The 24,317-nt window shown below is 31.9% G+C and overlaps 1 protein-coding gene across 1 annotated transcript; it reads left to right on the top strand.

Annotated features, from left to right (window-relative positions):
• The first annotated feature begins 11,432 nt into the window (after positions 1-11,432).
• Positions 11,433-16,238, top strand: LOC123924202 (nudix hydrolase 9). The gene is made up of 9 exons (XM_045977017.1): positions 11,433-11,762; positions 11,836-11,910; positions 12,313-12,369; positions 12,908-12,990; positions 13,534-13,592; positions 14,092-14,240; positions 14,463-14,600; positions 14,832-14,990; positions 15,631-16,238. The coding sequence occupies exons 1-9, from the start codon at positions 11,673-11,675 to the stop codon at positions 15,724-15,726; spliced, it is 906 nt and encodes a 301-aa protein (XP_045832973.1). The 5' UTR covers positions 11,433-11,672; the 3' UTR covers positions 15,727-16,238.
• The last annotated feature ends 8,079 nt before the right edge of the window (positions 16,239-24,317 follow it).

Genomic DNA, 24,317 nt, shown 5'->3' with positions numbered 1-24,317 from the left:
TTGTTTTATTTCAGATTATCTTAATCTTATACTAAATTAAAATATCATGGATATAACTTAAAGTTTTGACTTTAAGGAGTATCAATCTTAGGGGGAGCTTGCAAACCTCATAAACCTAAGAGAAACATGATAAGTTAATTTAACAACAATTGTCAATTAATACTGTTGTTTGTCATCATCAAAAAGGGGGAGATTGTTGGAACAAAATTGATTTAAAAATGTTTGCCCCTAAATCTATAAAGGTTTTGATGATAACAAAGTATTAATTAACAATTGAATGGACTAAAAATTTATTTTAAGTGCGCAGATATAAGCATCATATAAGCTCTGAGTGAAGTTCAGAGGATGTGAATTCAGAAGTTCACAAGCGCTCAGAAGTTGTTGGACTTCAGAAGTTACAACATTCAGAGGATGAAGTCTTCAGAACTTCTTGACTGACTACTAAGCTTCATCAAAGTCTGAAGATCTCTTTGAAAGCTGTGAAGATTCCCTTTGCTAGTCAACTCTTCTACCAATGAAGAAAATGACCTTTCAAGTCTGATCAGTTCAGCTACCTCTGTTTTGTCTGTCCTCTTTTGAGAACGTGGGTCTTCAGTTTTGTTAGCTGAATAAGGAAAGTCTTCTCTGCAGTAGTCAAAGTACCTGAAACTCTTTCTTAGTTTTGGATACAACCAAACTGCATCAAGACAGGCTGCTTGAAGACAAAAGATTATCAACTCCAACGGCTCCTTTTGCAACGACTCTTTTCTAGTGGTATATATACTAGAAGATTCAGCTACAACAATATATACAATTATCAAGATTTGAACGTGCGCTGAACAAACTCTGAACTCTGTGATATACAAGCTCTGAACCTCTGTTAAGTGTTTTTGCACTTTAGTCAAATACTCTGTACTATTTGTATTTGCTCTCTTTAGGTTCATCTAAGAGCATTTGTATATTTTCATATACTTTATTATTCTTGAGAAACTTAAGCTTGTGTGCTTAAGTGTGAAGTCTTAAGCTTGTGTGCTTGAGCATTGTTGAGAAGTCTCTTGCTTGTGTGCTTGAGCAGGTGTAATCTTGTGTGATTATAGTGAACTCCCTTGGAAGTGCAAGGGGACTGGACTACTCTCGTTTTGTGAGAGGAACCAGTATAAATTGCTTGTGTGATCTCTCTCTCTCTCTTGTTATTATTTGTGTTATTTATCCGCTGCGAACGTAGTTGAGTTAAGAACTTGAAAAAGTTTTAACTTAGCTAAAACACAATTCAACCCCCCCCCCTTCTTGTGTTTTCACACCTTCATATATATATTGTAGACATTAATTAGTTTTGTCATCACGAAATCAACTTCATTTGTGATACGAAGAGATTAAAAACAAAAATATGAGGTTCGGTCATTTAAGAATAAAGTTGACCAGTTAAATCAAAAGGGGTGTGTGTGTCTAATGTCTATATATATAATAAAACCTCAGTCCTTAAATATATAAAGGATAAATCACATGTACTAAGTAAATTGATAATAGTAATAATTTTTTTTATGAGCAATATTGAATTATATAGGAGTATAGGGGTATTCAATTAATCCCTTATAATTCAAGTCAAAAAATTATATGTTTTCTAAAAATTACAATAGGATTAATACATCGGTCCGAAAAAGAGTATGGATTTGGGCCCTGCTCTCCCACTAAACCAAATCTACGAGATCGCCGTGATATTATCAACCAACTTACCAAACATAGAAACATCAGCCACCTCCCCTCAAAATATGATATTGTTCCTCAATTTCCATATATACACACCAATTAGTAGTTAACTAAATCAAATGTTGAATACGCCTACCTTTTTTGAGTTGACAATATCACCACACATAAAGGAGTCCAGATCCTCTCCATTTCCACTAGAAATGGGGATCTCCATTTCCCTTATTATGTAACAGACACGTGGTAAAACAAAAATCAACGGTCATGATTTGCTCATTAGTCTTTTATTTAATTTTTAATTAATTATTGATAACAAAACAAAGAACAACTGATGTTGCTCATTCAGTTCAATTTTTGCAGAACCCATAAAACTCAAAAGAACCACTTTCTTATAAGAACACGGCCCTGCTCCGCCGTGCCTTCCATGGCCGACCACACCCATCATTCCGTCACTGCACTACCTCATGTCGTTGGCTTCCTTCTTTGCAGCTTGCTCTTTATTTTCTCCAGAAATTTGTACTGCTTTTCTCAAATTGAATAACACCAGACAAACATATTTAAATTTTAAATAACCCCTTTTAATGAATTTTAAATTTGTACTAACAATTGTAAAAAAAACAACGCTTACTTAGTTCGAATGAAGAAAATACAAGGGAAAGATTGAAGCTTTAAACAAAGCAGCCAGAGATAGACTAAAACAATAGAAGAACCGACGAATGGCGTAACGGACCATAACCAGCAGTGCTTGACGGCGATCGACATGGAAATCTTTTCATTACAATTTTCGAAAAGCTGATAGAAAATTAATTCTGTGAAGGGGATGAATTAGTCGATACAAAATGAGCACCAAATGTACCATCTCTCACAACGACAAAAACCGATTTATTTTGGAAAAGCTTCATGAAAATAAAAAAAGTAAATTAAGTCTTATTCGAATTGGGAGATGCTTAATGAAACTACCAAAACAGATGAATTCAATATCAGAAAGGAATTGTCGGGGAAAAGATGGAGAAGTGATTGGCAACGGTGGTGAGATTTCGGAGAAGCGGAGGTAGCAGCGGGATGGACACGATGCGAAGAAGAAGAAGGGATGGACACCACTTTGCTCCAAAACTAAACACATTCAGTTCATTTTTATTTTTTTTTATAAAAGGAATAAATCTCAACCGTGTATATACCTTTATACCACGTGTCTGTTACATAATAAGGGAAATGGAGATCCCCATTTCTAGTGGAAATGGAGAGGATCTCGACTCCACATAAAGTAATAAATTTACATTATCAAAAAAAAAAAAAAGTAATAAATTTATTGATAGTAGATGTTATTTTTACAAATTTACATCATTTAAGAGTTTTTTTTTTTACTTAATACCAGTTTAATCTGGTTCGGTCGTCAGTTCTGACATCAAGTGGTTTCACCGCCCGTGATCCTTCATACAAAGTTCAGCGTCAATCACTATTAAACTAACTAACGATTGATATTTATTATTTATTTTGATATAATTTATTTATGTTTTATCATAGTATTTAATGTGAAGTGTAGAAAACATGTAAAATAATTAGCGGTATACAGATAAAAATAAATAAATGTAATTGAAAATTTAAAAAAGATCTTATAAAAAAAAAATAATAATAATAATAATAATAAGAGAGTTTTATATTTATATTTTTGAACAGAGATAGGAATAAATAGCATGTGTGGTCCTTCTCTATAAAATACAAAAATAAATATTTCCTTCTATGCAAAGCAAAAGACAGCAACTCTTACAGTTAAAGCAATTCTCCTCCTTTCCAGTTCTTGCGGTCCGTATTAGGAGGATAAGTCTTTCTCTCTCGTTAATTAATCGCCGCATGCAATGCAACAGTCATCAAGATCTTATCAAACAGCAACATATTGCAAGAGGTAAACTTACCAAAAAGTTTCCGACATATAATTTGGTTCACGATGACATGGAGCATATGGCGTATGCGTAATACTAATATTTTGTTTAAAGGAGATTGTGTTATTAATGTATCTAATCTAGTGGACCAAATTATTTATATTTCGTTATTTTGATTCATAGGTCAAAGCAGTAATGTCAAAAGTGATTATTTATATTTCTCTGATTTGTGTAATAATCATTTAGCTAGCTTTCAATGTATCTAAAGTGATTATTTTTTAATTGTAAGGACCGAATACCCTTTGTACTCCTTATAATTCATTTTTTACTTATTAAAAATAAAAACAGCAACATAATGAAATGCTAAATATTAGCAACATAAGTTAAATATGTTACATCTATAGAAGGAAGAAGTGAAGGAAAGTTAGGAGGAGTAACAGCAATGAAACAACGAAGTGACATAATTAGCGGAGAAAAGAGGTTAGGAAAAAAACAGTGTAATTAATAAAATTGTCATTAAAGTGAGCAACAATAATGGTGCGTTGCGATGATTAATCAATTCACAATTGTAGAAGCTACCAGAAGCTAATAAATGCAAACAAAGGGAACAGATCAGAATGTGATGCTAATTAAAGTCCCATCGGATTGGTTGACTTATTGAAATTAATTAATTAATTCAAGACGAGTCGTTGCAATGCTGAATATGCCCTCTCACTCTAACCCTCCTCCTATCATTATCAATTTTACATTATTACTCGCCGAATGTTTAGCTATAGCCTAGTATAGTTATGGAATTTGGATCCTCAGCTGTAAGTGTTTGTGCAGATAAAACTTCGTCCCAAAATAATTGTCACATTTTACTACTGCACATTTGTCGATACACAATTTTGATAATTAATATTTTTAGTTGTGTATTATTAAAATTTATGAAAAAATTGATATTTTGATAGTACTCATCGAGACAAATCTAACAAGATCTCATATGTTAATATTACATTAGTAAAAAAATATAGTTCAAAGTAGCTTGTATGAATAGTATAAACAGTCAAATTGTGATAATAATTTTGAGACGGATGGAGTATACAAGTAGAGAGATTTGTACCCAAAAATATGTTTTAGAGGAATTATTTTAAACCACGTGATCTTATCTGGCCAGGGAGTTATTTGTGGTAGGTATGGAAGGTCGAGTCTCTTCGGTTGTTTGATAGTGTACTTATAAGGTATTCTGATATTTAAGTCAGTAAAAAAATGAAGTGAGAGATTAAGAATGAGAGAATAGATACTTGAATTCTTTGCATGATAGAGGTATTTATAGGTCCTAGCTGCGAGCTCGACCATGTTAGGGTGGATGGCAAGGTCTCAACACTAATGGTTGTCGGCAGTGGCGGAGGTAGTCAAAAAAGTTGGGGAGGACCGCTTTAAATATAAATTGAATACCCCGAAAAAAATTACTAAAGAAATAGCATATCATATTAAGGGTGTGTTTAATATGAATATCTCAAAATAGCCAAAAGATGGACCATTACCAATTTTAATAAATAAATTTTTAAAATATATTTTATGTCAATTCATGTGTAAACTTGATACTTTTTAATTAGTTCTTTTATTTATATTTATAATATTATATGAATCTCTCTAACAAAAAATTAAAATTATTTAACAAATGATTGATCAAACATGAATTTTTATACACTAAAACTCTATTTTCAATAAAAATTTGAGTATTTTTTTTCTCAAAAAACAATATTTGAATACTTTGACAAAATAAATTGTACATTTTAAAACATCTATAAATTATTAAACAACAAAACATTTGAAGGAAACCTTCAAAAAGTAAATTAGAAAGGATGTTTGACTTATTAATAAATAAAAAAAAATCAAAACAATTTAAAGGAGATTAATAACCCTCTAAATAAGAATGTACACTTCAAAATAGAGGGGATTTGAAAACCCCACAAACTGGAAAGTTGTTACAAAATTGTGGGTCGTCCAAATAGCAGAGGTTAGAAACCCCCGCAAACCAGAAAGCAGACAAACTACACATACTATTTAGCGGGGTTTATAACCGCCGCTAAATAGTATACTTATGAAAGAAAAAAAATCTGGGGTGGGCCATGGCCCTGCCCAGCCCATAAGGGGCTCCGCCCCTGGTTGTCGGAATCTTTATCTTAACTATCCGACTCTTTAAAGTGAGTAATTCAATATGTTGTATGATCAATTCACTATCTAAGTGGGACTCATTAATTAATTAATTAATTATTTGAAAAGAAAAAAAAAGAAAAAGAAATAAGTAACAAAGAAATTAACAAGTGATGTGTGTGGGGTGTGTTACAAGCAAATGGGTTTGTCCCATGACTTGCCATGTGAAACAAAAGGAAAGGGAATTGCAAAATCCCTAATTGAGACAACAACACACACACAAAAAAAAAAATGGAGATAAAGTGCAGTTCGGCAGTGATACAGAGAGAGAAGAAGATTTGCATTTTAGTTGATAAAAGAGTGTGTAAAGTTATTTGTTTTGAGCTAGTTATCTATCATTTAATTAGTTTTTTCTAGTAATTTAAAATCTCTCTAGGCTGCGTTAGCTTATTCATTTATGTGGAAATTGTGTTGATTGATTTCATCATCGGTGATGATTATTTTTGTTCCTAATCTTTACTAGAAGAGTATTTGTGTACCCTTATTTACTAATGGTGGAAGATTTATCTGACTTGATCTTGTGGTTTTTCATGCTCCACACATTGAAAGGATTATCCACTTAAATTCTGGTTATCTATTTAATTGCACATGTGTTGGGAGAATTAATTCCACGTTTTAAAGAGACTCTTAAATCTAGTTTTCCCTAACAAAGTGGTATCTAGAGCGCGGTTAGTTTATTTTGTGCAATTGTAAATGGAGAAAAATTCAGAACCGAATATGATTCAACTCTTCCAATTACACTCTCATCAAAGATTGTTATACATCAAAGACTTATATGATGCTATTGAGGGTGACTCTGATAAAACCAAGCATACATCTGATGTTGGTTGGAAGAAGATGTATAGAAAGGTAGTTGCTATAATCAGACATTAGCTGGACTTAACTGTGTATCCTCAATTCCTCATGTTGAAGTTGAAACGAATGCTCATATAATGTGGAATAAATTAAAAGAGTTGTATGAGTGGAAGAATGTGAAAAATAAAGCATGTTTGATCCGAAAGCTGGTTAACATGAAATATAAAGATGGTGAGTCAATGGCAGAGCATATGAGTGTGTTTCAGAGCATTGTTGATTAGTTGACAGCTACTGACATTAAGTTGGATGATGAGTTGCAAGCTTTATTATTGTTTAGTTCCTTGCTTGATAATTGAAAAGTTTTTGTTGTGACACTAACGAACTCAGCTCTAAGTGGGAAGCTGGTAATGACAACAGTTAAAGATAGCATGTTTAATGAAGAGGCTCGAAGAAAGGAACGCGGTTTTATTGTCAGAAGCTTTTGTTGTAGAGTCACGGGGGAGAAGCCAAACTAGAAATATCCATAAGTGTGTAAAATCTGAGAGTCGCAACAAGTCAAGAACTAGGAATGCATTTACTTGCTACTATTGTAATATAGTGAAATCCTCTTTGAAGAGTCAAAGGGATTGGACTACTCAGTTTTCTTCTCTCTCTATTATTTGTGTTTGATTTATCCGCTGCATATACTATGTTCAATATCATTCAAAAATTTAACTTCATCAAAAGAAAAAGAAGAAGAAAACACAATTCACCCCCCCCCCCCCCCCCCTCCCCCTTAAAAAACTACTTTAAAACAAAAAATAAACATAATGAAAGAATAGGTTACACAACCAAATATTTATTAGCAACATGTTAGCGGCAATGCTCATAATTCAATGTTCATGATGATGTTAGTCCCTTTCAGCAACAACAAAGATGAGTGAGCAATTGATTTTGCAATATTTATCAACCAATAGGCACAAGACAAGAGGATTCAATTTTGATGTAAAATATCAATCAATTTAGTGTCTTGGTCATCTATGTTTCTTCACAAATGTGCATATAATAATGGAAGTAATAAGGTATTGCTTTGAAGTATTATGTCTCCACCTCTAGACTATGTCTCCACCGGCCTCTAGGTTTCCAGCATTCATTGCCTTGAGTTTTCATTATACTTGTTTGACTTTGTTGACGACATATTTTTGGCATGTTGAGATTGTTGGACTTTGTTGATTCTATAACTTTGGCATGTTGAGATTATTATTGTACGGTTATCAATTTGGATCCAAATTCGTTGGTTGCATGTAGACTTTTTAGCTCCAAATTTGTTACTTTTACTTACTTGTTGCAAGGACTCATGGGGAAACACATAGTCATGCAAGTATCATGCCGTAATCTAACTTTTGTATTGAGACATTTGCTTGCTCTAATCTCGAGTTTAAACTTTGGTTTATTTTTTATTTTTTTTAGTGAAGACTTATTAGGGTATAAGAGGTGTCAACATAGTTGAGATGTCTTCTATTCTCTTTAATGTCGTTATGCTCTTACTTCACCTAAAAAATACTTATTAGTCATTGATCATGGGTTAATGTGGCATTTTCAAAGAGGTGGAATTTAGAAAGTACTCCTACTAGCTTTTGTTTACTAATCGTAAAGATGACAATCACGTATACATCTCTCTATAATTGGAGGTCGCCTTGATGGTGGAAGTGCTTGGATCTGATTTAGAGGTAGCTGACATGGAAGTTAAAAGAATTAGTGTTCATTTGAATTGACTTATTTTTGAGTTTATGTAAAATAATTTATGCAAATAAATAAGATTTTATATATTATTATAAGTTTGTCAATATATAGTTTATGCAAAAATAACTTACGAAAATACACTTTTTGTTGATGAAAATTTATGAATTAACATAAAATCTTATTTATTTGCAGAAACTATAAATTATGTACATGCATGCTTCAACTTCTTTAAAATTCAAACAAGGATATTTTCAAAAATTTGAAGGACATACGAGAATGGGTTGGGGGCGAGAAAATTTTCACCACTTATAGATATAGAAGATAATTTCTCTTCTGACCCCGCCTTTCTTTTATACCTCCAAATTGATGTTTTTGCCCTTGGAGGATAATTCGGTTTGTACAAACCGAAGTTTTTCCCCTTCCAATCTTACTTTCTCACGTGAAACAGCAAAACAAAGCAACCTCCATAACCATTTTTGTGAGTTCCACAAAAATGAATACTTTAAGCAATCTTTATCTCAGAACACCAAACCTCCTTCATTAAACATTCACCATTTTTCACTATCTACAACATGAACCTAACTTTATTCCTTAACTCCATCAATTAAAGATTTTTGAATTTCACTGTACATCTATTTTTGATTTCTAAAAACCGAAGTGTGTATTTTTCGGTTTGTATAAACCGAATTTTTGTGTTCCAAATCACAACCACCACCATCTCAAAAAAAATAAAACTGAAACTGAATTGAAAAAGGAAGAACAGAAATAGAGCAGGTCACAACGACGAACGAAAGCAATGGAACGGCGATGCCAAATTAAAGGAACGGCGGCGACAGACACAGTAGATGCGAGGAATAAAGATGCAGACACAACGAAGACAAAAAAGATAGCGATTTCCTAAGGGTTGACACTGTGAGTGTGTGATGAGGCAAAGCTTTTGCTGCTGAAACCTTCTTCTGTATCTTATTCTTCAATGAGAGAATTTGTTATTTTTGTGTTTGAGAAGTTTTTGTTTTTGATGAATTTGCTGTTCCAATTTATTCAGTTAGTAAAAACTGAAATTTTGTGTTCAAATTTTTTAAAATTAAGAAGGGTAAAATGGGATTTTATGGAGGTATAAAAGAATGGCGGGAGATCGGAAGAAAAATTATCAAAGCAGAATTCATAATTTTTAATGAGTCCGATATAGCTTTTGATGAAGATTCAAGATCAAGTAGGGATGTTAACGAGACATAGAATTCATTCCTTACTATCTAAAGTGTTCCACATTCCCATTTTCATTCTCCGTTTCAGAGAGTATTTTTCTTCCATCCTCATTCTTGAGGATCCATCAACATTAAAAAATATTAAGATGGTGTGGACGAAGGACTCAAGTTGGTGGAAGGATGTATGTGCTATTAGAGAGGGGTTTGGGTTCAGTATTGGGAGGTGGTTTGACAGCAATATTAGTAGGAAGGTGGGTAATAGGAAACACACGATTTTTTCTGAAAAGATAAGTGGCTAGGTGAGGAACCTCTTAATATAAAATTTAATAGGTTGTATGATTTATCCGTTGATAAAAATATATTGGTGACTGACATGTATAGGAGGGTGTGGTGCGTGGGAGGTGATGGGTGGAGATGGAGGCGGCGTCTTTTTGTGTGGGAGGAAGAGTTGTATTTGAAATGTTGTGCTACATTGGAAAAAAATTTGCAAGTTAGTGTTCAGGATTGTTGAAAGTGGTATCTTGATCCAGATTCAGAGTATTCATTCAGCGAAGCTTATCATTTACTCACTCACACGGTGCCACTAACAGTGGTAGCTCATAACGATATTATTTGGAACAAATTAGCTCATTTGTAGGTGTCCTTATTTTCTTTGAGGTTATTATATAATAGGGCTCCAACAAAAGACAATTTGATTCATCGCGGAATGATTCATTTGGATTCGTTATTATGTGCCAAAGGATGTAGTGAGAATGAAAATTCTAATCACATATCTTTTGGATGTACTTTCTTTAAGTCTCTATCGTACAAAATTCTCAATTGGTTAGACATTCATGGCCTATTATCAAATTTAGCTGCTGATGGTACTTTACAATTTTGTAATGCTTATGTTTTAAGTAAATCAGTTAGGGCAGGTCTACAAGTCGTTTGTTTACGTTGTTGGAGTATATGGAAAGAAAGAAATAATAAGATTTTTGCACTCAAAGAATCATCAAATGAGGTGTTATTTGACAAGGTGAATTTAATTTCAAAAAAAAAAAAAAAAAAAAAGACGAGGTGAAATTATTGTTGTTGTGGTGGTTGAAGAGTAGGAAGAAAAGTTTCATATTTGATTTAAATTTGTGTTGATATGGTTGCTGCCTTGTATGGGGGTTAAGATTTGGGAAAAAGAAATTTGATATTAGTTTATTTTATTTTGTACATTTCTTTTAGTTAGGAACACCTTGTGCTTAATTTTTTTTTGCTTTTGCCACCAATTTAATTTAGTTCGTTGGTGAGTACTGATATCAAGTAGTTTTAGCCCCCCACCCCCCTCCTCCCGATCGCAGTTGCGGGGGATCGAACTGTAGTCCTCCCTATCAAGTTCAGCGTCAATCACCACTAAATCAACTAACGATTAATTCCTTGTGCTTAACTTTATTTAATAATAGTTTGTTGCCTTCTTAAAGAAAAAAACATTAAAAAATATTAAGTGTTCATTATTTTCAATTATACTATTTATACATCAAAATTTGTTCAACCGGAAATTTGTTCCATAAATCCTAGCTCAACCGGAAAAAATGTCGAAATTGTTAGGCCGGACGTCGTGACCTGGGTTCGAATCCGGGACCTCACAATTATATGTGAGTTTAATTTCAATGAATTACCACTTCATTTAAGACAAAATATATATATATATATATATATATATATATATATATATATATATATATATATATATATATATATATATATTTTGTCTCGTGAGTTTAGTTCAATTGATAGGACATTGTATTATCTACTTGACCAAAAAAATAAAATTTAATCATAAAACAAATAAAAAAATTAAGAAATTATATTGTGAATCTTAGGACAATAATAAACATCACCTATGTGTCAAAAAAAAAAAAACATCACCTATAAAAACAAATTTTTATTTATATAGTGTAAAAATATAAATATATAAAATAGATGTTTAGGAACAAAATCTCCCTAAAATGAAAGATAAAATTTCAGGACTGGATTTGAACTCCGAACACCCAAGTAGTAATCGATCTTTAAAAGTGGAATTTCATGACTAGTTTAATTAACAACCCAAAGACGAAATTCCCATGGGGATCCCATTTGTGAATCAAATTAAAATGCCTAAGTTCAACTACAAGCATTCACTCTCTTAACTAACTCTCTGTATCATCATCTTAATCTTGCCATGGAGAACGAAGCTAGTGATTCCAGTAACAAAGAACCTTCTTCCTTCAAACTTCTTGTGTCATTTCCTTCTGGTCTTTCTCCCTCACAGGTTCAATCAATTTCCATTTCGTATCACTCTCTTTTCCCTTAATAATCTACCAATTTATATCTCTATTTTTAAGGTTTCTGTCCAATTCAGTCACGCCTACGATCGGATCCCTCATTCTGACCTCACCTTAGAAAACACCATCTCTCAGGTTCATCGCATTCATCCATTTCTATATTCATTCTTTAGTTACTTACTTGGATTTATTATTAGTTTATTTTTATGCTTATTATATCTCTATAGCACCGACACTTCTGATTGAAGTCGTGTTTTGTGTCCAACACATGTGAGACTATCAGTGTCCAATGCGACACCGACACATTGAATTATTCTCAAAACTTTATTAGTGTAGTGTGTCGGTATCCTGTCTCATAGCCCTATGAAGCACGGATACAAACACGCATGACACTGATAATAATTTGAGAAAGTGACGTGATTTTATTGGAATCATATGTGTTAGTGTTGTGTCTGTGTCAGACACCGACAGGACACGCCTAATCTGAGGAGTGTCTATGCTTCATATCGTAGCTTATTAGTTTTTTCTGTTGCGCAGATATGGGAGCAGAGGAGTGTACAGAACAAATCGCTGTTCAATGGAAATAAATTCAGGGTATGTGATGTGATTCTTGTTATTGAGATTTTCTTATGGCATTTCCAATGAGAGAAAAATAATTTGAGTTGCTTAACAACTTTAAACTAAAGTCATCCCACAATGCCATTGTTAAACAATCTTTAAGCAATTCATCCGCATTTTTTCTATTTCTTTTTGTTCATTTTCGCTGAGGTTAAACATAAAAAAGTATATTTTTAATAATAAGAAATCTTCTTTATCCATTGCAAATATAAGGTGCATTGCTTAATTTTAAGCAATCATCTATGTTGCAAAATCGAACTCCGATGTAGAAAATTTAGGCAAAGTTGCTTATTTTTAAGCAACCAGCTAGGCAACTTACACTCAAATTGGTCTTAGTTCTTCCTGAGAATACACTTGTCAAGAACACATATTAGAGATTAGTTTGTTAATAGTTAGTTATGTATCTGGGACTCTTTATTCTCGCAAGGTTGAAGTTTGATGCTCTGACTAGATACTTTGCCAAGGACTATCCCTAATAGTGTGTATATCTTCTTTTTTGTTGAAAATACCACAGTATGGAGGGCAAGTTTTGCAGACTGGAGGTGAACCCAACAATGAACCACATGTATGCCTCCGACTAGGTTTGACAGATTATAGGTTGCTTCTCAGTGCCCCTTGTAATTAATTGTTGCATTCTTATTTATCATTGTTAGTGATATTGATAGGATTACAATGCTTATCGAATCTTGAATAATAATTTTAGTTTCATTTTTTTACGTGGATGCTATGTCGATCTTAATCTGTATATATTTTGATGCTCATGTTCATGACTTCCAATGTGCGTTCATCACTGAAAGGTTAATACGAATTAAAGTCATAAATTTGTTGGAAACTTTTTGTATTTTCAAATTAAATCTCAAACTTAATGGTTGTCCTTTGCTGAAAAAGACGTGTATGACATATTACAATGCCTTTTTAGTAATATATACTCTTATATGCAAAATCATATAATAGACTATTCCAGAAGTTATTTGCAGCAAAATGTCATATGTACCGCTTAGTTATCTTTGGTGTTTGTTTGAAACCAACAAAGGATCTTTCCAATGCTGTCTCGAAGCATAGTTTAATCTCATTGCTATTTTTGTTTGTTCTACTTTCCTTCAATTTTCTAAATAATAGTTATCGTTAAACTTGCTCCAGGACCTTCGTTGGAACAAATTTAAGTCCTTTGTGGGAAAGGTTCCTTGTTCCATCTGAAGGTAATACATTTAACCTTTGCTCCCTTTTTCACTCAAGTACTACAGTTGTTTTGTAGTACTACCTTTGCTCCATCAGAAGCTTCCTTGTGTTGTGTTCATTAAGAAGATAACATTGTTTCAGAGTTGTAAGATAGAGAAGCTTGTATATAATTAGTAGATATAGGAAGAAAGTGCACACATGACAGTAAGATTCATATTTTTCATATAGTAAGATAGAGAAGCTTGTTCATTAAGATTCATATTTTTCATTTATCTGCCTACAAGCACCATTAAGTTTCATCATATATTGTTCAAAGTTTAAGCATGATCACTTAGTTTAAGGGGTTAAATGTATTGAATATTGATAATTTGATTGATTTGATCCCTTCAATTAAAAGCTATTGAACATTTGAACAATACCTGATGGAATCATACAGAACAATATAGAAAAGTCTATATATTCTTTCTGCCTTATTCGCCTTCTGCCTTAATCTTTTGGCTATATCTTATGTCTCTTCAGATGATTCTGTTCTTTGTCAGTATACCTCCAGTCCACTAGGAAATGGTGCAGTGGTGGAGACAATTGACAATAAGATACTTGTATTACAGCGAAGTAATAATGTTGGTGAATTTCCTGGATATTTCGTTTTCCCTGGTGGCCATCCTGAGGTATTCAATAGTGAGATAAATGTTCTGAATCCTTTTATTGCTACTCTTTAGTGGTGCAGATGTTTAATTATTCTATAATGAAATCAACATTTAGTTCTGAAATTAGTCTTTGATTTGTTTTTCAGGTTGGTGATGCATTGTTCTTTCTATTTATGGATATTCAAACTTAAAATTCCAATGTAGACATGGCTATACATTGAATTCTTTTTTCATGATTGACAGCCTCAAGAGATTGGTATAACGTCCCATCAATATGTAAAGGAGTTAACAGAGTCTATCAACGCCAAGGTTTCACAGGAGATGTTTGACAGCATAGTTCGTGAAGTAGTTGAAGAAATTGGAGTGCCAGCTTTATCCCTTGTAAGTTCATTTTTACTTGAATTTGACTGAGTGATAACCATATACAAAGTTTTTCCATTAATGAGTGAATTTCAGAGCCACCTAATAGTTGTTATATACCTCATCTTTGAGTGGATTGATTGCTGATAAATATTCTGTTTCCGTTGCTAATCTCCTCTCACATTTTTTTTTAAGTTAGGAGTTGGATGGGATCAAAGACTGAGTATCTAATTTTCATCTTTTGTCATGCAGAGCATCCCGACTTTCATTGGTATATCTCGCAGGGATTTGAATGTGAGACCGGCCGCATTTTTCTTTATCAAATGCAATCTTGACTCAAAGGAAGTTCAGCAGTTTTATTCCAGTGCCCAAGACGGCTATGAATCAACCCAGCTCTATACTGTTCCAATGGTAAAAATCTAAGACTTAATTTTATTGTGTTGGCATGAAATCCACTCACAATAAAGATGTGGTTATTTTAATCTTTTGGGTGTTTACGTTAGATTATTTGCATTATTTTGGTAGTGGCATTTATAAGAGGCGTATATGAACAGGGAAAGTTGTTTGTGGCGGTGTTAATTATTCTGAACTATCCATGTAACAGAAAGTACCAATTAAATGAATTGTGCTAACAACTTCCCTAAGAGCATTGTTTAAAGAACCTAAAAGAAATTGTCTTGAAAATACAAGTCAAATACTTATCAAAGTTGTAAATACACGCTTTTCTTTACAAAAATTACTACCTCTTTTAGTTCCTTAAACAATGCCCTAAGGGCACTTGTTAGCATTTTCCATCAAATGATTATGGGTTTTGAGGAAGTTTTTCTATATCATGATGAAGTGATGATCCCGAATAGCTACTTACCTAGAGCTAAATGCTCGGTGATATTTTTTTTCTCTAGATCATGGTAGGATTTGTTTGGACTCATAAGGTTGTTATTTCGATTCCTAGTTAAATTGTTACTCAAATTGATCATTTTATTGCCTATATTTACAACCACCTACCTTTTGTGTTTAAACCATTGCTCATTATTGGTTTTGTATTTTTCAGATTGAGTTAGAAAATATGGCCTCTAAGATGCCTGGCTGTCACCGAGGCGGATTTGCTCTCTATAAATTGATGGTTGGCACCAGGAAGGTTACTTGATGGAGGTTTGTAATGTAGTGCTCTCAGTTGTCCTGCATGATGTTTTAGTGAGTCTCTCTTTCCAGCTTAATTAAGTTTCATTCCAACATCGCTGGTGCTATTGAACCTTTCCCATCCAATGAAACGGATTGAGACGGACTTTAACCAGGCTGAAATCTTTCACCAGAACAGTTCTCATATTTTATTCAATAGATGCTTGTGATCAATTCATGCTCAAGATAAAATACACAAGTCAATCCAATGTTGTATATATATTATATGGCATAACTGGTAAATACTGAACTAGTGAACATTACTATTCTATGCATTTTTATTTTTTTTGGTTTTTCACCGCCAGTTGAATCTGGTTCGGGGGTCAGTTCTGGCATCAAGTGGTTCCAGCCCCGTCGCGATCGCAGTTGCGGGGGATCAAAATTACTATTCTATGCATTGTCTGTATTCAGTTTGGAATTTTATAATACCAAGTATCATTGAGAATGAGAAAAACGAAGTTGTGCTCTGATTGGTGTTTACATGATCGATTATATATACAATGCGTTAAAACATGCAATTGATTATTGCATACAACTAACAGCATAATGAAACTGAACAACTTTTTATGTTTGTCATGAAAGTGTGACAAGTTGGTTGGAGCAGCTGAGCTCCTATATTCTGTGATAATAGGGTTGGTTACTAGGAACTGACTTTCCCCACCAAGCAAAACATAAGATACTGTCTAGATGTAATATCAATAGTATTTGCTATAGCTACAATGTGATTCTCTTTTTTCTTGTTGTCAACAATGGGGTCGAGATTGGTAAGATTAGATAAGGCTCCAAAAGGCCAAGCTAAATCTAATTCATTGAAAGTACTATTTTTTTCTCAAATTTTTCATTTTATAATATCCGTACCAAATCATGGACCCAAAAGAAACTTTTCTGGTTGAATTGCATCCAGTACCAAATCATGATTTTATGATATTCGCACATTTTAATGTTATATATACAATTTCAATTGGTAGGCAAGGAAACCTTTTTCAAGAATTAGGACTTGCGATAAAGTGTATGAATGATTAGGCGTAGAAGAATACTTAGTAACACAAATTTAATGCATTTTTTATATAGATATGAGACCTTTGTCAAAGTGATAACTTTTTCTTTTCTTTGCCCCACCATTAATCTAATATATTGCCAGTATACTTTAGACTATGATAGTATAATTTGAAGATAATTATGGTTTTCTTTTACTTATGACTTCATGAAGAAGTTTAATGAGACTTTTAGAATAAAATAATAATTTCAGTTTATACAAGATATTTTAAATCATTCCTAATTATCTAGAAGCAGAACTTCTGCTGCTGCAAATTCTTTGTTGAAATTGAAAGAATCGGAGTAAACAGCTATAAACTTTGCAACGTTTTTCCTTTTTTAAGGTTCCAAATTAAATTGTCAACACTAACTTTTTCTCTATGTATAATTATCTTATGAGTTTTACTTTTGCCACTAATTTTGGAGCGCGTCCTACGAAATTATCATACTACCCATGTCCGCTACTTAGGTCACGGAATACTGTTAGACATTTAAGTGACGGACGTGTTAAAATTGTTTAGTTTTTGAACCAGTTGAGATCCCACATCATACCAAAATTTTTATAACGTCCTCTACTTAAGTAGCAGATATTATAAAAATTTCTCATTTTTATATGAAAGTTGTACCTCAAATGTGAGACTTTTTATGAAAGTTGTACCTCAAATGCGAGACTTTTTATGAAAGTTGTACTTCAAATGTGAGACTTTGTACTTCAAATGTGAGATTTTCAGGATTTTGTCCGATACTTAAGTATCAGACGTTATAAAAATGAGATTTTTTTGAGTTAAAAACACCCTACCAAAATTTTTATAACGTCCGCTACTTAGCAGATGTTATAAAAATTTTGGTAGGGTGCTTTTAACTCAAAAATTACTCATTTTTTACACGTCCGCTACTTAAGTAGCGGAAGGGTAAAATGAGAAACTCGTAGGGTGGAAAAAGTAAATCTCTTAACTTATGACGTATGGCTGAAGGCTGATCATTCAATTATCTTATAATACAATTATCTTTACTTATCAAAAAAAAATTATGACTTTTGGCTGATATCATTCAAAATTATAGTGGCGTTGATTTTTTTTATTTGAGACTAAAAAATAGGTATTCATTCAAATTGAAAATACATAGATCATTATAAATTCAAGATTGCTAAAAACTGAAAAGGTGAATCTACAAACAATATTATTTTTACAGTAACAGAATTAATTAATTTTAGAAAATTATTCTAGCTAAAAATTAGTTGATTGTAAAGTGAAAAATGAATTGAATAATATATTGGAGACTCAAAATTAATTGTAGAGACATAGAATTCAAATCTTAACTTCAATTCAGAATTAATTTTGGAGACAATCAATTCTAGGACTCTTTTTTTGTTGAAATAGGAGATAAAAACAGAAAAGAAATAGGGAAATTATCCCGAGAACCAAGTTCCACTAGCATCTGTCATCTGCTAGCAAGCAGAAGACTTATTCCAACAAGTGGGCTGGCTATAGTGGAAAAAACTTCATTGTTGCGAGCTTCATGCTTTGCTAGGTAATCTGCGCAGGCATTACCCTCCCGGAAAGTATGAACAATTTTGACCCTGCAGTCTCTAGCCAGGATGTCCTTAATATTGTAGATGATGGATGTATAATGATGCCACTCATCAACATGTAAGATAATCAATTTAATAGCAGTCCCGAAATCGGAATAGCACATCAACTCTTTAATGTTCAACTCCCAAGCAAGGAGAAGACCCTGATAACTGCCATAAGTTCTACATGAAGGATGTTTGAAAATCCTAAGTTTCTAGAGAAACCATGAACCCAAGCTCCGTCTGAATTTCGAATTAAACCCCGAATCCGAAAACACCAGAGTTACCAATACTGCTCCTATCCACGTTCAGTGCCGCCAAGAGCATTCCATCTACCTAGCTTAGTGGCCGGAGTCGCATTCTGATTGAAGAAACACTTTCTAAGCATGTGGGCATAGTCCACAATTCGCATCCTGAGATAAAAATGAGAGACAAAATCGTTATCTAAGCACATTTTATTTCTAACACGCCTAATCCACCATACAACTGATGAGGAACATGGAGGGACTATCTAGTCTATTCCACAACAATTCATATAATTCGTCACCTTGGAAGAAGATTTGCTCCCTAAAACCAATAGATTTCCAGACATTTTTAACGAAAACCAATAGATTCCTAGGACTTGTTTGTTACATACTCCCTCCGCCCTTAATTTTAATTATAAGGAAATTCTACTTTTTAGATTCATTTGAATACCAATGTATCTAGACTTACATAAGGTCAAATATATTGATTTTCAAATAAATCTAAAAAAGTAAAATTTGCTTATAATTAAGGTCGGAGGGAATATTATAGAAAATGTGGTACCATGATGAATAAAATTTAGAGATTAATTTTTGTAGATTTAAAAAAAAAGAAAAAAAATAAAAGCTATGATTTTGCAAATGTGTTAGCAAAGATGGACGCTATTAATTTAGATCTATTAGTTGTGATTCAAGAACCTCCTTCTAATTTCTCATCGTTTTCTTTTTCTTCATGTAACAAAAAAGACTCTTAAAATCAATTTTGAATTAAAAAAACTTAATTAAAAACATCTAAACATGCTAAAATTAAATTTTTGCTTCCTTTCAAATATGAAACTAAACACTTCAATTATTAGTTGAGCCGGTGGCTAACCTTATGCAGAATAATTTGCAATGTCTTGGTGTGAAAAATAAAACTTTGTTTGATACTTGGGGGCTGCTGTTTAGTCTTTATGGAATGCTAGGAATAAATACTTCATTTGTTTTAAAATAAATATTACAGTTTGATTCTGTATACTATTTACACAATTTTTTTTACTATATATATATATATTAACTTTTATAAAGATAAATTAATATTAATATATAATATATTGGATTTGTTTCAATAAATATTGATGATTAAAATTATACATTACTTATATAAAAATTAAAGTGTGACAATTATTTTAAGATGGATGTGGATGGTTTTCATTTTCAAGAGTTGTGTTTGACACTGATGGATTTCTAGCATGTATTAAATTTATTATTACATGGAAGTAGGTTACGTCCGGTATTATATTAGAGTGAGTTTGTCATTTTCTATTCCCGGTAGAGAGTGTTTGAGAATGATGTAAATGTAATAACTAATTGATTTGTCTTATGCTCTCTTTTTTAGGTACATAGACGAAATAAGAAAGTTATAATAAACTCGCATATACAATTGAGGTAGTTGGGATTCGAACTCTGGTCATGATGATTTGTCTTATGCTCTCTATCAATATATTGTTGGTTATCTAATGGTAAATGCTAACAAGTATCTTTGATATTTATTAAAATTTAAGTGTAAAAATAATTTCTTTAAAATTATATATTCAACACTTTTAAAATTTTAATTTTTTAACACAACACAACACTTTTTCTATTTCCTTTTTAGCAAGACCCAAACTAAGTAACTCACTTCGGGTTGGTCTAGTGGTGTTGGTTTGAGTCATTGGAGTATGCACCTCTCAATGTCTCAGGTTCGATTTCCCCTGGTGCCAATTTCGGTGGATTAAGTTCATACAGAGCAAAAAAAAAAAACTGCCTTTAAATGAGGCCCCGCAAGTGGGCGGTGGGACTGGTCCTTTGGATTAGTCGATCGTAAGGCCGGATACCAAGTTTTCAAAATAGTCCTCATGAGTGGCAACTCCTCATAGTTCAAATATATATATATATATATATATATATATATATATATATATATATATATATATATATATATATATATATATATATATATATATAATTAGTCATTGAAAACTCACACACTATATATATGGAGGAGTCGAGATTTGAACTCCGATCACGTTGTTCCATTTAATAATTTCGATACTTTTGTCAATTAAGTTAGAATTTGTGGACAATTATACCCCTATACTAGTATTGTTGTTGATTTAAGATTACTATTATAACTAGTATATAAGAAGCTTTCCACCATGCCCGTGAGAGAGACTAAACTAGGAAGGCGATGGCCTCTTAAAGCCAAAACATTCATCTGGAAATTGTACTGTATAATTAATTTAATATAGTTCTAGGCTTTCTCGTTTAAATTATTTTACATAATAATCTTATAAATTCTCACCTAATATTTTGTAATTATGCCTACCTATCGTGTTAATTTTGGCTCTAAACAAGGTATGAACATAGTTACTTACTTACTGCCGAATGTGACTAGACTATGCTGTATGAAATGTATGTACATGATATGATATGACCAAACCAGATTCTTAGCATTATTTTTTTGGCTATACTTAGAGTAAAAAACTAAAGTATATATATCACATATTGAAAGTGAAGGTGTGAAAAGAATTTAAGAGTCTTCACAAGACAATTTTAAACAGATAAATTGGTTCTAATATAAAAATTTAACATGATTTTAGAGTTTAAAGAAGTTATAAAAATGATTTAAGTTGCACAAAATTTTGTAAAATTAACACATCTAAACAAAATAAATTTTGCATTCACAGATGGATGCATGCATATTATATAGTAGGGCTTTTTCCCCACTAGATTTTCTCTTAATACCATAAAAAATCAAATGAAAAATTATATGAGAGATGAATATTTGTTTAATTAATTTACAAAAAACTAATAATTAATCTTAGCCCCATGTTCTCATTAATAAATAAGTCTTCATAATCTTCACAATAAATTTTTATTTTTTTTAAAAAAAGAACTCCCATAGTTATGAAGGGATGTAAACCAACATGGATAATGGAGTAATTGTAGGAAGTATTATATTATTGTTTTTCAGTCAATAATCAACAACAACCAGAAAATTAAAATGAATATGCCTAGTCAATTTTAATTTATTTCAATGTCAACCCAAAATTTATAATATGGTCTTTGTAATAATAATAAGTATCCATCAGCATCGTGTGCCACTGTGACTTGAGAGTGACAGCAACGTTGTTCATGGCTGATGACATATCTCCAACGACCAAACGAGTATAGACTTGTATTATTATTTTATTTTATAATAATAAAGACTTATATGATTTGGTATATTATTGATTAAAAAATATGAAAATAGTATAAATTAGTTAGACTCATATAATTCACGCGCAAATGTAGTCCAGTAACAAAGTAATTTGGTCTAAACCGTTTGAATTGACTCCTACAAAATAGTTTATCCAATAAATAAGTTTTTATGTTTATTTATATTTTAACTAATAAAAGTATATCTTCATACTTTTTTTTATAAATTACTTTCACGAGCTTATTATAATACATAAAAAACTTATTTATTTATATAAATTATTTCACATGAATTTAAAAATAAATTAATCTAAACTGATCTTGATAAAAAAAAAAGTACTATTGAATAAGCTGCTCTTAGGGTCCGTTTGGCCCAGATTTTTTTAGAGTTTATGCAAACAGCTTATGCAATATAAATTAAGTTTTATGTTATTTTATAAGTTCACACTAGTGAAAATTGTAATTTTATAAGCTATTTTATCATAAACTACCTTGACAAACTTATAATAATATATAAAAATTACATAAGTTGTTTGCATAAACTCTAAATAAGAGGAAAAAAAGTCAGGTCAAACGATACTTTAATTGTTCAGAATATTTCAAATTCAATTTACAACAAAACTTTAAATTGTCAAAAATATTTTCTTAAAAATAAGAGGATTAATATAAAAGAAAAAAATTAATCCCACGTGCATGCATTGGAGTGAGTAATTACTGAATTATTTTCACTTACCTTAAGTTTGTTTGTCTTGGTGTTGCCCTTCGGTCAGATGATGTTGAAAACAGTTAATCGGCGGATTTGGATTTTGGAATGGCTGCTTGCTTGCTCACCATATATATCATGTCCATGTGACCTCACTATTTGATTATCACATGATTTGTTTCGTGATTGGTTTCAACCAATTTTATAGATTAATTAGTTGTCATACTATTGTTACCACATCATACAATGCCAAATATTGTATTGATCAATTTTTTAAGGTGATTATCTTATCAATTTTTAGGGTCAGTTTAACCCAGCTTATTTTAGAGCTTATGCAAACAGTTTATGCAAAATAAATTGAGTTTTATGCTATTTTATAAGTTCACATTGATAAAAATTGTAATTTTATAAACTATTTTATCATAAACTATCTTGACAAACTTATAATAATAATATATAAAAATTGTATAAGCTGTTTGAATAAGCTCTAAAAAAAGTTGGGTCAAACAAGCTCTTAGTCTAATGCATTGTTTGTTTCAAGGGAAAGTGGGTGGATTGATAGTAGAGAGGATGGAAAATTTATGGAAAATTGTGATTCCACCGTTTGGTTATCGTGTCAGAGAGGAAAGAAAACACAATTTTTGTGAACCCCACCCACAAAACCTTTCCGTCCAAAGATGAGCAGAAAACATCCCATTTTAAGAATATTGAAGGATTGAAAGTGAATAGAAAGTGAAGGGAAAATGAAAGGAAAGAAAGAGATATATATGACATAAATACCCTTACATTAAATAAGTATAAAATATTAATGTAAAAATATAGTATATATTATTATATAGTTAAATTTCTATATTATATTTTATAATATAATATTAATATATAATATATTTATAATTAAATTATTGAAATAACGTTTCCATTAAATAGGTGTTGCAAATCCAATTACTGAGTTTTTGTTTGAGAATAAACTTGGTAGTAGTATAACACCATTGAAAATTAGCTATGCACGCAAAACAAAGCAAGGGTATGAGTGTCTTTTCGAAAATTAAACAATCTCCACCAGCTTTCTTTCTCAGTTGTGGACGGAAATAATTTTTGCTATGGACCCCACCAAAATTGATCATTCCTCCCTCTTTCCTTGCTGATTCAAACGAGGGAAGCCCAACTCCCTATAAACTTTCCATCCTCCATAGCTTCTTTCCTTCCACTTTCTGTTGTTCAAAACACAGTGTTAATGGAGGGGTATTTGTGTCATTTACTAAGTTCTAAAACTTTCTTTCCTTTCATTTTCTTCTCACTTTCATTCATTTCAAACAACCAAAAAATCATCTCACATTCCACCCACTATTCACTATCTCACATTCCTTTCATTTTCTCTATTCACTTTCTTTCCTTTCACATTTTTTCCTTTTACTTTCTTTCCTTTCACGTTCTCTTTTTATCCAAACAAAGCCTAAAGTTCAAACAACTTACAATTATACTTCATCCACACAAATCTTAAGATGAACATTCAATATTAAACTGAAACCCTAACGTACATTTTATTTTTAAAATAAAAGATAGGTATTGTCTACAAATTGTTTGGGTAAAATGGTAGGGGATGTGTAGGGCTAGAAAAGATGATGTAGGGGTGAAGGATCTAAGGGTACTAAATTGTCTAATAAAGTGGTGTTGGTGGATGACTCATCATCGTGGAAGAAATTTTGGGTTGCAAATTAAAATACGATATGGGGGTAACTTCATCTCCTGATTTATCGGTTTGGAGCAAGGAGTAAATCTTTCTCATTTTG

The sequence above is a fragment of the Trifolium pratense genome, linkage group LG4 (genome assembly GCF_020283565.1).
Source record: "Trifolium pratense cultivar HEN17-A07 linkage group LG4, ARS_RC_1.1, whole genome shotgun sequence".
In the NCBI taxonomy this organism is placed as follows: domain Eukaryota; kingdom Viridiplantae; phylum Streptophyta; class Magnoliopsida; order Fabales; family Fabaceae; genus Trifolium; species Trifolium pratense.
Note: the sequence above shows the minus strand (reverse complement) of the source record. Positions and strands in the feature narration are given on the sequence as shown.